We start from the raw sequence: 15,941 nt of genomic DNA, 5'->3' as shown, positions 1-15,941 counted from the left end.
TTTCCTCTTTTCATCAAGCTCAAAGTTCCATCACACCACAACACAATACACGTGTAACGATCACTCAAATAAGTAGAGAATTCAGAATGGTTAAACAGCAATATTAAATGCATAGAATATTAATGTCTTATATGTGGTCCCTTACAACGCTGTAACAAATGAAATGTTATTCATGATGACTGGTCTTGTCTTATGTAACACCCAGTAAACACTAAAACATACACGAATAATAAATGCAAGCAAAATGAAATTATAAATGACCTAATCTGGGCATTACTAATTAAACAACTGTAACACTTAAAAACGTAATACAATAATGAGGATACCTAATTGTAGCTGGTGGACATAGTCTATGTGTATGTTGCACAGATTAAAAGAAGTAAAGAAGGTGAGTATCTGTATTTCAACTTTGTGCCTACACACAAAGGAAAGCATGGTAATAAGCTGAAGTCTTTTTGTGACTTTAGGAATTTCCTGGCAAATCTGTAGATCAGGCATTAAACATCTCACAGAAACCAATCTAATATCAAATGAAAACATTTTGTCCACAGAATACAATGGCATCTGTTTCATGGAAGTTGAAAGTTCTGGTGCAACTGAACCAAAACTTGTGTCCAAATGAAGTCTTTTGTTCTTTTGATGAGCACATTCCACATTTTATGGCTGGTGGTCCCAGTTCTGGGAGAGGCAGCTTCTCAGTGATAAATGTGACAGCCTGTCCTTTTGGCATGATAAGCAGAGGTGGAATCCTGTGAGATTTACAGGTAGATCAATAAAGTGGACTCATGGTTCTTTGATATGGAGATTTGAGATGTTGGCACCAATTGGTGTCTGTGGTGATAGAAACCAGTTTCCTGTGGTGAAGAAAGATTCAGGGTCCCTTATCTCTGGGGACTGGAGAGGACGTAGAGGCTCTTCAATGAGGGAGTTAAGTTCACATGTAGGTCAGGTTACAGTACCTCAGTCCAGACGTGGATTGCTACACACTGTAACATGTCACCAGTCTTTTCTGTGTGTTATTAGTTGTGTGTTATTAGTTATCACTCCATTGGTGTTCCTGATGGAGGATCAGATCATATACAGTACCTGAATTCTATCAGTGTGCCTGGAGTCATGCTGAATGTGTCGTGTCCGACACTAAAGCCTTTAAATTTTGTATTCCAATCTGACTGAGCTTTTTATAAATCCAATAGGTGTAAATTATCCTTTATTGAGATAATAAAATTCTAAATATATAAATTCCAGAGATTAAATGGTAAATCCCAAAAAGAAGAAAAATGAACTAAATGCACAGTAGTAAGGTTCCAGAAAATTAGTAACTTCCCAAAGAGGTGAAGAGATAAAACTCCCAAAGTGTGGAAAATAAACTAAGTCCAAAGCAAGATCCTAAAATTATTCTAAGTCCCAGTAGCCAGATCCCAAAATTATCTCAAAAAAATGACTAAGTCCAGAGCAATAAGATCCAGGGTCGACAAAGCGTTTATTCCACAGAAAAGTGACAGAAGACAAGACAGACTGAGGATTTGTGGTCACAACATCACCTTATATACCTGTTGCTCACGGGGTGGGATTCAGCTCCCCAGAGGTTAGATCATCATCTTGACCTTTTAGGGTGTTTTTTGACCATTATTTTATTATATTTTTACCCAATCATAATCCCAAACAAAGTGAAGACACTTGTTGCTCTGCCCTTTTCTCCCCGGGCGGGGCAGCTCCCCTCCAAACCTTCACTTTCCCAAGGTCAGGTTACTGTAGGTCAGGAGCTTGCAGCAGAAGCTGCACTCCTCCCACCTGCCTTATCTAGGTCAGTAAAACACACTGTAGTTTTTAATGGTCTTGGTGGTACTACACTTCTGTTGCATAACAGGGTCTCCTCCTTACACACATGACCCCGTGAGTGCTATTATCCACACCTGCCACAGTGGGTGCTGTTGGGTGCTGTTGTAGTACAGCAGGTGCCATATTATAGCCATATTAGGTAACGACTTCATTAACCTGCATGGTATTTGGGTTGGAACACTGATATAACAGCTCTTTATAACTTCAGTGTTATTTCAGGATCATTAGAGTCGTCCGCTGTGTAAACAACAATCCTCTTAAATTTATTTAGTTATTATAGTGGGAAATTATTTTATTAAGTGGATGCTGCAACAATCAATATTTTACACATCGCTCTTAAGTGGGCGACTGTTATTTAGATATGTCAACATTTTTGAGGATTACATCTGCTCCTGTTCTTCCTGTTGATGACTGGTGTAGCGTCCACAAGTAAACAAATCCACATTCTACATATTGGACAGGAGCTGTTGTTAACTCTTGTATTAAAACGTTGTTTTTTGGTCAAACACTCTCCCTAACCATTCCCCAAGTGCAAGAGAAGAGAAATGCTTTAAATCCTAATGGAATCACACTATGTTATCAGTAACAGACTGTCTCCATAGTTCTTACCAAAGACAGACACACCAGAACCTTCAGGTGTCGTGAAACTGACAAGTGGACAATACAGTAGTGGACAATATGCAATTGATGTGACTTTGAATTCTGTACGATGAGCTTTCATGAACTTAAAGGTTTCCAGATTCACCACATTCCTTGTCGTCTTTCTTATAAAGTTAAAATAAAGTTGTTGTGCTTTTCTGGTAATTCTGTACACCATCCATATCTACTTATGTCCTCAGGTAAGGACCCATAGGCATGACACTGTACTTGTGTTATGATTTCATGTATCTCAACACTACAATATGTTTGATTGATAATATCCAGATTAAACCATTCCTACTAAAAAGTTTTTATTATTGTTACTTGTATGTCCTTCAAAGTATGTTACTAGATAGTGACAAAACAATTTATTATGTAATACTATTTCAGTTGCTGCAGCATCATCAGAACTCTATCTGAAACTTGAATACTCATATGTATTTGATTTTCATTGTTTATGCATTCTTAATCTTCATATTGATTAAAACGTCAGAATAATCGTTACATGTTTATTTTGTTATGGTGTGGTGGAACTTTAAGCTTGTTGAAAAGAGGAAAGTATGGCTTAGTCCAAATTTAGAATAATTCTAAATAGTTAGATAGTTTGATAAATTGATAGGTAGAACTTCTTCCTCAAGGTCTGCACCCATCCCCCTCCTCTTAATTAGCGTGCGCTTTCAGCAACAGAGTAATCTGTAGATGAAGCGCTTGGTTTACATTACATAACCCTAACAGGTAGATAGGTACCAGTAAGTGCTTCATCCACAAATTTCTCTGTTGCTAACAGGTGATCCACGTGATTTCTCAGACCAAGCTTTCTGCCCGTGTCTTTGGTATCAGTGACATCTTGAGAGATTCTGCAGCAACACTGGGCGTCTGTCTCCTCGTAGATGGTGTTGTCCAACGAGAAGCACAGTGATTCTGCACTGAAATCCAAGTCTGTCTGACAACTGCATTACATATCAGGCTGTTTAAAAGCATTGTTAAAGTAAACGTGTTTATTGTGGCCTGATAAACAATCACACAGAATCACAACGGTAGCGTTACAAGAACATACCTACCTTAACTCCAGCTGCATCATAACATGCTACATGAACGTCTGTCACACAATGAATGAGTATGAGCCGTCATGTCTGTCTGATCAATATATATAAATATAATTAAAGTCATGGAGCTTTGAGGATCTGCTGTGCCACCGTCAAAGGACTGTGACAACGTCCTTGTTCATTAGCCAATCAGAGGGTTGAGGCAAATTAAGGTCACGTTATTTTACTTGTAAATGAAGCGACGATTTGTGCGTAATTTTAATGCCCCAAATTATAAGTGTAAACATGGTATAGCCCACATGTGTTGAGCTCCGGTCCTCGAGGGTCAGTGTCCCTGCTGGTTTTCTAGCTCTCTTTGCTGATTACTTTGATCAGGTGATTAGGGTTTGATCATCCCTGGTATAGCAACACTAAGTCTACAAGTACAAATCTGATTACGCACGCACAGATCGCGTTACGCATGCACAGATTGGTTTATTCACGCACAGACTTGAGTACGGACGCACACATCTGGTTACACACGCACAAATCGGTTTACGCACGCTCAAATCCAATCTGACCCTAATTTGACTCCATACTGTACATCTAGAGAAAGCTGCAGACCGGTCTGGTAGTGGACCCTGAGCTGAGCCATGCCAGCTTTGTGGAACAAACATTAAAGGCAGTTTGCATCGGAGCCATCGACTGGACACGTCGCTATTAAAGTACCATCAAAAGATTAAACATGAGTCTACAGGGAACATTTTTATTTAATCAATGTACAAATAATTTGTGACATACAAATGCAGCTACAGTCAGTGATGCTGTAGCGAGGTGCCTGGTTTAACGATAATCCATTCATTGGAAAAGACTGAAAGCTGGTACCAGATCGGTGGCTTTTTGGACAATAAGTAATTTAACAGCCTTAGTATTGCTTCTTGTTGCACATAGAACCTGTGCACTCATAATAATCATCCTGTCTACGGCGTCAACACTAGTCGGTGGTTTAATGTAAACTTCCTAATACTTGCTGAACACAGTGTGAGGAGGTTGGTTCGTCTTCTCCTTCACCTCCGCCTGGTTTGGTGGTAAACTTTGCTAAACGTCTTCCTTTAAGTCAGACCACTTAAATTTTTTAATTTCTGTTACTGTGCGGAACCTGCAGCAATAATACCTGCATGCACGGTCCCGCTCAGCGTACTGCACAGACAAAGTAAATTAATTAACATATTTATATGGAGGCGTGTCATGGGCGGAGTCTGCTCAATTCTATATTATTTGGAATGTACAAAGGAAACAGCCATAACATGCACTTAGTAGTGATTGATACATATCTACTTATTCATTTTTCTGTATTTGAACTTATCCCAAGTTTAGTAGGAAATCTTTGCAAGTATTGCCTAGATTGAGGCCCCTGCTCTCCTGCAATCCACTGTTGCAGCAAACAGTTGTCCAGGCTTACTGAAAATAACTTTGAGCAACTTTAAAAGCCCACGCTCTCTGAGGCTGTTGCCTTGATTTCCTCTGTTCTCCCTGTTTTCTCCTCCCTTGTTCTCTCTCTTTCCGTTTGTCTTTTATCCCGTGGTACATTGAACACATCATGAAATAATAGACAATTAAATATATCTGGGTCTTTCTTTCTTATAAGAAGACAATAAACTCCTCCACAAAACGTTTTAACATTTCCAATGCATTTTTAAATTTTTATAACAAAGCTATGAAACCAATTATTATGGCAAAAATACATCCTTGTATAGAAAAGAAAACAATATTCCTTTTAACTCTTATTCATGCAGAATCAGATTCAGACCAGATTCCAACAGGATTTTATTTTGTGAGCACCAAATCAATCTTATGTCGCAAATTCTTCTTACTGTTTAAGGGACCTCTGACATTCTCTGAAAAATAATGAACACAGAACCAGAACATTTGTGTTTTATTATTCTACTGCTACTACAGGATATATAAAAATATAAATATTTGCAAATAAAAATTAATGAACAACAAACATAAGATAACCAGCATAAACATATAAGTGAATGTTAATATCTAAGAGGGTGATGAAAAAACCTCAAAGTAACCTCAAAAGTAACCTCAAAGTAAAAGGCAACTCATCGCATGTTTTTTTTGGCAAGTTGAGAGGATTTGAACTGGGCATCAGCAGCTCAATATGCTAACCAGTTCGCATCAAAGTAAAAAAAGTAAAAAAAAAAAAAAAAGAAAAGAAAAAAAATGGTGAAATTCAGGATGCCTCACTATCAGAGCTAGAGTGGACACTAGAATTCTCAATGAATTAAAAAGAGATGTTTGGCCTTGCTTGTTCTGTTGCTGTAGGTCGGTTTTTAGCGTCAATTGGCACAGTCAGGCTGCAGTAGCCTGGACTTTTATATCAAGGTGTCGTCCCACACAGGCCTGAGTCATGTTGGTGGATCAGTTGGTTGTGCCATTAATCAGCGCTGCTAACCAGCCAAAAAGGAAAAACTGTCTCGATAAAGAAAGTTTGACACGTCATGAGAATTAGAGGAAAACTAACAAATGTAAGAAGAAGCTGGGACACATCTAAAACAAAGTTTTCATTGATCAAATTATCCTGTTATAATTTCAGATGCTTTTCTCTTTTCATGAAGTTCCATCACAAAAAAACAACAACGTACTATGATTAGTCTATCATTTAAATCAATGTAAAGGTTGAAATTATTACACAAAATCAAAAACATGTGGTTATCAAAAGGTCGAAAATGGCATGTTTATTTTAACTTTCTCAAGTAAGAAAAGAGGACATGAGGAATGCGACCGTGGGACACTTGTTGCTTCCACCAAAGGATGGCATCGTCATTCCACATTACTCAATCTTGTCCCTGGGCGCTGCACTATGGCTGCCCATTGCTCCCCTAGGGGATGGGTTAGATGCATCAATTAGTAAACAACATGAAAACATTTGATAAGATAAAACTTTATTAGTGTATATCAAAAAATGTTTTTGTGAAATTAAATGTCTCACTAGTTTCCTTTTTCCCTCCTGACTGATTGTTTTGAGACTTCCCCTCACTTTGAACCTTCTTCTTGTGTAACGTTTGTGTTTCTCCTGCTTGGGTTTGATGCTGACATCATCATCATCAACAATATTAATTTCCTTGAATTCATTGACAGGTGAGAGCAGAATATTACTATACATCTGCTGACCAACGAGTCAAATGAAGTTACTTATTGAGAGAACGCTTTTCCAAAGTTAATATCAGAAACGCTTCTCTCCAGTGTAAACACATTTGTGTATCAGTAAACTTCTTCTGTTAGTAAATGATTTTCCACACTGTTGACATGAGTAAGGTTTCTCTCCAGTGTGCCTACGTTGGTGTGTCCGTAAAGAACTGAGTACAGAGAACGCTTTTCCACACTGTTCACAAGAGTAAGGTTTCTCCCCGGTGTGAATACGTTGGTGTACATGCAAATCATTGATAAAAGAGAAAGCTTTTTCACAATATTCACACGAGTGATGCTTCACTCTAGTGTGAACACGTTGGTGTCTCAATAACTCACTGATCAAACAGAACCCTTTTCCACACTCTGCACATGTGTGAGGTTTCTCACAAGCGCGATCACGTTGGTGTATCCGTAAAGCACTGAGCAGAGAAAACGCTCTTCCACACTGTTCACATGAGTAAGGTTTCTCTCCAGTGTGAACACGTTGATGTTTTAGCAGGTAACGGATCCGAGAGAATGCTTTTCCACACTGTTCACACCAGTGATGTTTCTCTCCAGTGTGAACACGTTGATGTTGCCGCAAGTTACCCATCTCAGCGAACCCTTTTCCACACTGTTCACATGAGTAAGGTTTCTCTCCAGTGTGAATACGTTGGTGTCTTTCTAAAAGACTCCTGCTAGAAAATGCTTTTCTACACTGTTCACATGAGTGACGTTTCACTCTAGCGTGAACACGCTGGTGTTTCAGGAAAAGACTCTTGCTTGAAAATGCTTTTCCACAGTGTTCACATGAGTGAGATTTCTCTCTTGTGTGAATTTGTTGGTGTTTCAGTAAACTACGTCTGCTAGAAAATCCTTTTCCACACTGTTCACACCAATAGGGTTTCTTTCCAGTGTGAACACGTTGATGTGCCTGCACGGCACTGATCCAATCGAATGCTTTCCCACACTGTTGACATGAGTAAGGTTTCTCTCCAGTGTGAACATGTTGGTGTTCCAGTAAAAGACTCCTGCTAGAAAATGCTTTTCCACACTGTTCACACGAGTGAGGTTTTTCTCCAGTGTGAACACGTTGGTGTCCCAGTAAGTGACTGAGGCAAGAGAATGCTTTTCCACACTTTTCACAGGAATAAGGTTTCTCTCCAGTGTGAACACGTTTGTGTCTCAAGAAACGACTCCTGCTTAAAAATGCTTTTCCACACTGTTCACATGAGTGACTTTTCTCTCCAGTGTGAACAGGACAGTGGATTTTCAAATGCTTTGGTTGGCGGAAAGCTTCTCCATATTCGGTGCAGGTGCATGGCCTTTCTTCTGTATGAATTAGCTGATGGATCTTTAGGCTACTTCTTGCATTAAAGGTATTGCCACACTTGTCACAGCTGTATGGTTTCTCTCCAAAATTAACCATCTGATGATTTTTTAACTTTGATGGTCTGGTGAAGGCTTGGTCATTTTGCCGATAGAGATACAGCCTTGAAGCCCTTCTTCCTCTGTATTCCTAAAGTGACAGATATAGAAAATTAAAAAAAAAAAATTAAAATCATGAAAAAATTAAATCATCATGGCACAAATAGCTACAATACCAAAAGGCAGCAAGGTCTCGCAGAACCTCGTGCTTTTGATTATACTGTGACATGTTTATTATGTGTTGCTGCTCTGTGTCACTGGGACATAATCTGTGATCGGCTGGAACACTCTAGCCATCACAAACACAGAGCAAAGGTGACACAGGATGAAATATTTCCAAACCGCAGGAAAACAAAAAATGGATCTCAATTTAAAGTGGGGCTGCTGCAGTGACACAGACCAGGTTTGAGTATGAAGTACAGCTGTAGCTAATGATTACCGATCCTCCAATTCATCTATTGAGGAGTTTTTGTTAGTTCAATTAACTTTTTTCACACAACCGCAATCAGAATTTGTATACCAAATTAAAAAGCCATTTTTCAGTTTCTTTTCATGTGTCCTAACAGTGGGACAAAAATGTTGTCTTTGCATTGTGTGTAACAGGATGTGACACTAACCCGTGTAATAAAATATGAATATGTCAAAAAAAAAATCAAATCTAAACTAATACAGCTTTTATTTGGCAAAGACATGATATCAATTGAGGCCAATTTAATTTGATGAACAGTTTACTTTTAGGCCTGTAAAATTGTTAAATTAAAAAGGTGTTTATTTTGTCATAATGCCACTTCCTGTATTTCTTTGCTGTGTACTGTATATAACCTTGATAAAGCGGAGTCTGTGAAATGTGCTCTATACATGAAGCTGCCTTGTTTTTGCCTATTGTGTTTAGTCATTTCCGTGTGCTTTTTAGTGTATGCAGCTTACTGATCCTCTGTGCTTGGTTTACAGACACAACCTTATTCTTGGCAGAGTTTATGTACTGTATAATCAAGATTTTCTCTGTCTGAGATTACGCTGTTAAAAGGATCATTACATGACTAAATACAACTTTATTAAAGCAGTGAAGGCGATACACTAAATTCTACATCAATAATATATTGTATAACAATATTTAAAAATTTTACACATGCACTCACATGTCTATACAAAACAATGATACCTAGCTTAAAAACAATATTAACCAAGATTACACTGACAATCATAAATCAATAATTTTATTGTTAGCTATCACCTTCATAATAGCTTTAACATACTTATAAAACCTTGATTCACACAGTGGTGGCTTCCAATGGAGGCCTGCTTTTTTTCTTTTTCATAAACAGGGACAGTGAAAATTGACACACATTAACAATAATTTCAGGTTTGTGTTATTGGAAAAATTGTTTCTTTCTAATTCTATGCAATTATTATATGTTTTATGACTAATGTATTATGCAATTAATATCCTATGTTTTGTCTTACTTCTGTTTTATGTATTTGACATTTCATCTACGTTGTTCAATGGTTGTCTCTACCTGATAGTCTCTGGAATCTAGCTCCCAAACCCAAGGCCGGGGAGTTGTGTCTCTGTCTGTTGAGACTTAGCACTTCTTCCTTGGACAGCCAGACCACACGCACGCGCACGCGCACGCACACACACACGCGCACGCACGCGCGCACACACGCGCGCACGCGCGCACACACGCGCACACACGCACACACGCGCACACACGCACACACACACGCGCAGACACACGCGCACACACAGGCGCACACACACGCGCACACACACGCGCGCACACACACGCGCACACGGTGTTACTAAAGACACTACTAAGCTACTGAAAGATTGGATGCTACAGGCCACAAAGCGAGCCTGTCTAAAAAGTTATTAAATACTAATGGCTTAGATACAGCACCACCTTGCTTAACATGCTGAACATTACTGTCAAGAGGTGCGATGTGCTTAACCCAGCCTTCCACTCCCTGATGATGGCGAGCCTCACAACTGTGTTGATGGCTCCGCATCTAGAGACCCTGCTTCAGGCCAATGTCAGGTTGGGTATGCAGTCTGCACTCCTCATGCCGTCTTGAAGTCTGGCGCTTTGCTAAGACACTACTCTGCTCAGGCTGGAGAGTTGATCGTGTTGACTGAAGGTAGTAATTAGCAAAAGGAGAGTCTGTTACCATCTACAGACTCCACAGATGCTTTTGGTGTCACACTTGGTGCTCTGTGGAAGCATAGGAAGCTTTTGAAGTCAGATTGCAAACCTTTCTTACATCCCGATAAGTATGCTGCTTTGTTGTTCTGCTGCGTACAGCTAATGCTGTTTGTAACTGTCCAACTTACACCATCAGTGAAGACTTTGTTTTGGCTGACATGCAGCTGTAGACACTGCTGCGAAGGTCGCTGCCCAGCAACCCCTCCCTCTCCTGATCCCTGAACACTTTTTCCCCAAAATTCAGATTTCCCAACAGGTGAAAACAGGCAACAGGACCATTACACACCATCCAACCAGGGGACTGGGTGATTGTTAAGGAGTTTAGGAAGAAGCACTGGGACTCCAAACGGTGGTGAGGCCCCTTCCAGGTCCTTCTGACGACCCACACGGCTGTGAGGACCCTGACAGAGGGTCTACACCGCACGGAAAACCCACTAAAAGTGAGAAGACGTGAGATGGACGACCTTCGCTGTGCTCACACACGCACTGAGGAAAGGCTACATTGACTGTTCAGCTAAAGGTGTGAGCCAAGCGCCGCCTGAAGCTGCGCTGGTGAATCACACTATCAGACCATACATCTACACACACGAGAAAGTTGTAACACAATTTAGTTAATCTCCCTGATCTCAAACCAGAGGCTTCCTCTCCAGCAGACTAGAACAATCACACAGAACCTCTAGATCCGTCCTTGTTTCTTTGGGCATGTTATGATATTTTTTACTAGTTAACGCATCAGAACTGACCTGTTTATCTTCGGGTCTAGCTCCGATGTAGCTCCGATGGTCCTGATTAGAGTTCTGTTCATTTATTCTAACTCTGTGGTAGTTGTGGTCGCTAATATTTGGATATTGGGGCTGTTCTTTAATGTCGCTCTTGATGTGGTTCTGGTCGCTGATATCCGGATCTTGGGTTTCCTCTTTAATGTCGCTCTTGATGATGATCTGGTCATAGTTCATAACATCCGAGTCCTGTTTCTCCTGCTTCACACCACAGCTCCAGTGTTGCTGGTCTACAAATTCCGGGTCTAACTTCTCCTCCTTTACCTCGTGCCTGTACGGATCCTGGTTGGTAAACTCGTGGCCCTCGTCCTCTTTAATTCTGACGTTTAACTGACTCGGGTTCATCAAAACCCACTCTTGTTTTTCTTCTTTTATTTCCTTCTCGATCGTGCCTTTGTCTGAAGCCGCCATGTTGCGTCTTTTATGTTCTCGCCACAATCTCGCGGTAACCGGATGCTCGCTTTTTTAAACTTTATTGATCAAAGAGCAGTATATCAGTGAACAAAGCAGAAAGATGACATGTTAAACTCTATCGTAACAACACGACAGCAATAATGCCTCATTTAAAATGTTGTAAATATTGTTAAACAGATTACACTACACGTGTGTTATTCAATCTGTTGATCACAAACATGCCTTTTACCAATTTAATCTGTTTTGTTTGTACTTTAGAAGTTACAGATGTCTGTTCTGCTCCTGTTTTCTTAGGTCCTTCTTTTACCAGGTCCAGGGTCCGTGCTGCTGCAGAATCAACCGCTCTGTTGAGCCAAACTTCACTGATGCAAAAGTGAGACCATTTTAGTAGTTTGATAGTTAGTATGATCTGTATGCATGTACATACGCTGTGTTTCAAAAAAAAGTTGTTGCTAAATTCACCTGTTTTTTATTATTATTTTTTTATTTATTTATTATTATTTTTTTTTGTTCTGTCCAACAATTTAGCAAGTAGCATATATTACGCTGAATGCCATATTGTGATGGACAGCTTTGCTTTAACAAGAAGAGTATATATAGAATATATATACTCTTCCTGATTTATGGTTTATTTAATGGTTTATTTAGCTAATCCAAAATGTGTGTGATGTTGCTGTGTTGGTGGACAGGTTAGGTTTCTGCTTTAGGGTGTGTATGCGGGAGGGTGGGGGGAGGGGGGGTAAGGGGTGCAACCAGCTGCTGAAACCAAGCAAATCTGTTAAGTAAACAATCGGAGCAAAAAAATAAAAAAAAAATAAAAAATAAATAAATAAATAAGAAGCATGGATGTACCTTAGGCTAACACATTCATAACTAAACAATTTTTGTACTGTGGTTTACCTTGGAGATTAATACTAATACCAATAATAGTGCTAAGGTATGTGCACATACTAATACAAACATATACATACAATATACATACATATGTGCATTATTATACATATCCCATACTACTTAATAAAAGTCATGACATACAACACCACAAATTCCACATTCACACATTATTGATATTGGTAATGATAAGTATCAATAATACTTACAGTTGGATTTGGAAAGTGTCCCACTACAAGGTTAGTAAGGCTGTAGCTTAACATTATTCACCCAAAGGGTGAGGCAGACGTTGGTGCATGAACAATGCCACTTGTGGAAGCCAGGGTGATGTGAGGGGCTCGGCCACTACGCCCATCCAGCAAGCGGAGGAAGGAATCCCAGCAGCCAGGGAGCCCACACACCTTCAGTTCCAGGAGGGCAGGTGTTGCGACCCAAGCCGCCCACACAGAGCCCCCCAGGCAGAGCTGCAGCAGCCACAGAGACAGCACCCGAAGCCAGAGTGGGCCACCGGGGGTCAACGCTGTCCGCCCCATGAGAACCAGGGGCAAACACTCCCCCCGGCGGGAGGGTCGGCCTGAAAGAGTAGAGCCCGAGGACCCACGGTCCGTAGGGAGCCCGCCAGAAGATGCCCCCGCGCCCAGAGTGGGACCCGCCCCCAGTCCACCACCCCCACACGGGCGGAGCGGGGCCTACCCCATCGGCCCGACCTCATCCCCTGGCGCTACAGCGGCCTGCAGCACAAGGCCAGCAATTGGTGGGGTCAGCAGAAAAGAGACCACCCAGGCAGACGATCATCGTACCCCGGGCGAAAAACCAGACCCCCCACACTTCAACCGCACCACACGCATACCAACTCACACAGACGCATATACCCACCCACATGTGCAACACACATCATCACATCAACACACACACACACCATAAACTCTCTCACAACAAACTAGTCAATCATTCGTGAACCAATGCACTCTCAGATACATTCTCCCAACCACACCATTCGCTTGATCACATTCGTGGGGAGGGTAGGTCTCCGGCCCGCCGTCCATGTGGCCCCAGGCAGGGACCGCAGCTCCTCCCGAGCCCCGACCAACCCCCCCAACCCGGGGGAGGCAGAGGGCAGTAGAAAAAGGTACCCCAGAACCCTGCAACCCAGCTTGGACGTGAGTGTGTGGAACTAAAGTGCACTGAAGGTGGGTGACACCTCCAGGAGCACAACCGCTGGCTGACGGTGTGTCCCCCGGACAGTGCCCCCCCTCGCCCTAAATGTCTTTTTGCAGTTAAAACTGGGTGGTGATCTCTCCATCAGGGCCAGTGGCCGAGGCCACAACTGGCCTCAGCCCCAGGCCCCAGTGAAAGAGCCCACCCCCGGCCCTAAATGTATGTGTATGTAGCTAAGTATGAGGAACTTTGGGAGATACCCAATTCTCCGGGGGGTCCAGCAGACAGAGCCATCAATGGGAAGTCTACTGGCCCCCCCGGAAGGAGCCCCCAGATTCCTGGACAAGTGTGTATGACTAATGCAATTAAAACTGCAGAGCATCCCACTTGGAAGGGACGGAACCACTTCCCAGTAGCCCCGGTCCCTCCATCAGCAGGACGCCCCTTGCAGACCTAAGTGGATGAATGCGGAGAAATGTAGTTGGGAAGCAGAGCACCAGGGTCCGCAGAGCCAGGTTCCCGACTGGCTCTGCTACCTATCCCACCACCCCCCACAACCCCCAGCCAGGAAGGGACAGCCGAGACCCAGGGACCACAGTACTACTGCCCAGGCGCCACACACAGCACAGCCAGAGCCATCCTCACCCTTCTTTCACACTTACCCATTCTCTCGCTCAAGTATGCCCATGCTCGCCCCGTGTAGTGTGACACTCAAACCCACACACATACTCTGCGGTTGTGCATTGAGGGCCAGCCTCCGCCCAGGGCCCAATGAAGGTTCTAGCCTGAGTAGTCCGCCAACCCCCCCTGCAACAGGCCCGAGCAGTTACCAGAGGGCGTCGGACCGCTAGGGCAGGCAGCGCCCCACCCGAGCAGGGGCAGCGCCCCAGGGGAGAGACACCCCTCCGGGCACAGGCAGGCACCCCCAGAGGGAGTCCCCCGGACGCAGGTTACCCAGGTCTCCACCCCCAGGTCCGCCCCCGCACACCGGCAGGGAGGCCCGCCTCCGGCTCCCCGGAGACAGGCACACGCCAACCCTCGAAATGGTCCCACCCCGGCACAGGGCCGCCGGTCCCAGCAGCCACCACACCCCCGCCGCAGGGGACCCATGCGGCCAGCCCAGAGTCCACCAACCCGTTGTCCCGGTTCCTTAGGCAGGCAGGCACCACCAACCACTAGTCACCCCCCCACCACTGTGCCAGACATGACGCAGCACCCGAGCCCCACGCATCCTTACCTGGAAATGGAATCAATCAGAGTATAGTTTTGGTCATTGATTTGATGAAGCAGACAATGTGTCTAAGGTGGTATGATCTAACAAGCTGTTCAGGTATTGAGTAAGTAATGCTTAATTTTTTTTTAGTTTTCCAGTTCATGAGGATGATTTTCTTTGCGACACAGAGGGCAGAAAGAAGTGTGTGTGATGAGTTTGTCTCTAGATCAAGCCCACTTAGATCTCCTAGAAGACAAAGTGCAGGGGCTGCTGGGATTGGACAGCTTAACTGGGTTGACAGGTGTTCACATACTCTTTGCCAAAATTGCTGCACAGGTGAGCATGACCAGAATGCATGTAGAATTCTATCTGCTGTGTTATCTGTACAGTGAGGGCAAATATTTGAGTTTGTGAGACCCATTTGGAACATCCTTTGTCCTGTATAGTGAGTTCTATGAAGAATTTTGTATTGTATTAGTTGTAAATTTGTATTTTTTGTCATTCTGAATAAATTAGAGCATATGTTATTCCAGAACGTGTAATTAGTGGTGATATTGAGATCAGCTTCCCATTTAGAGATCGGAAGGCTCACTCTCTGGTCTACATTGGAAATTAAGATATAGATTTTGGATACTGTCCTTTTCCCTGATATATCAATAAATCGCTCTATTACTGGTGGTGGTTGCATGTGGATGGCAGTATTCTTACTTTTTGCATTAAGTATTGACTTTAGTTGTTGGTATTCTAAGAAATTGGCACTAGTGATTTCATAGTGAGACACTAGTTCTTCAAAAGAGGTAAACTTGTCTCTTGTGAAAACATGTTTCAGATGTGTTATCCCTTTGATATGCCAAGTTGGAAAGTGTATTGCCTTTTTGTTTTGTATGATGTCTGGATTGTTCCAGAGAGGCGTGTTTTGGCAAAGAGTAAGCAAACACCCATTAATTTTAAGAAACTCCCACCAGGCTTGCAGAGATGCTTTTATGCTAATGTTCTGGTAACAACTATGATGTTTGATTTTGGTGCTGATAAAGGGCAGATCTGCAACTTTAATATTTCCACAAAATGTTTGTTCAATGTCTATCCAGGAGGAGTCTGCTGGCATGGGTTTTATCCATTTGTGGACATGGTTCAGTCTATTGGCAAGAAAATAGTGGTGGAAGTTAGGTAG

At 42.4% G+C, this 15,941-nt stretch overlaps 1 protein-coding gene across 1 annotated transcript; it reads right to left on the bottom strand.

The window, feature by feature from the left end:
• Positions 1-4,255: 4,255 nt before the first annotated feature.
• On the bottom strand, positions 4,256-11,607 carry LOC114863097 (zinc finger protein 260-like). Its single transcript, XM_029163940.3, has 2 exons — positions 11,059-11,607; positions 4,256-8,202 (listed from the first exon to the last, which is right to left on the bottom strand). The coding sequence occupies exons 1-2, from the start codon at positions 11,503-11,505 to the stop codon at positions 6,739-6,741; spliced, it is 1,911 nt and encodes a 636-aa protein (XP_029019773.1). The 5' UTR covers positions 11,506-11,607; the 3' UTR covers positions 4,256-6,738.
• Positions 11,608-15,941: the final 4,334 nt, after the last annotated feature.

The sequence above is a fragment of the Betta splendens genome, chromosome 9, assembly GCF_900634795.4.
Source record: "Betta splendens chromosome 9, fBetSpl5.4, whole genome shotgun sequence".
Lineage (NCBI taxonomy): Eukaryota > Metazoa > Chordata > Actinopteri > Anabantiformes > Osphronemidae > Betta > Betta splendens.
Note: the sequence above shows the minus strand (reverse complement) of the source record. Positions and strands in the feature narration are given on the sequence as shown.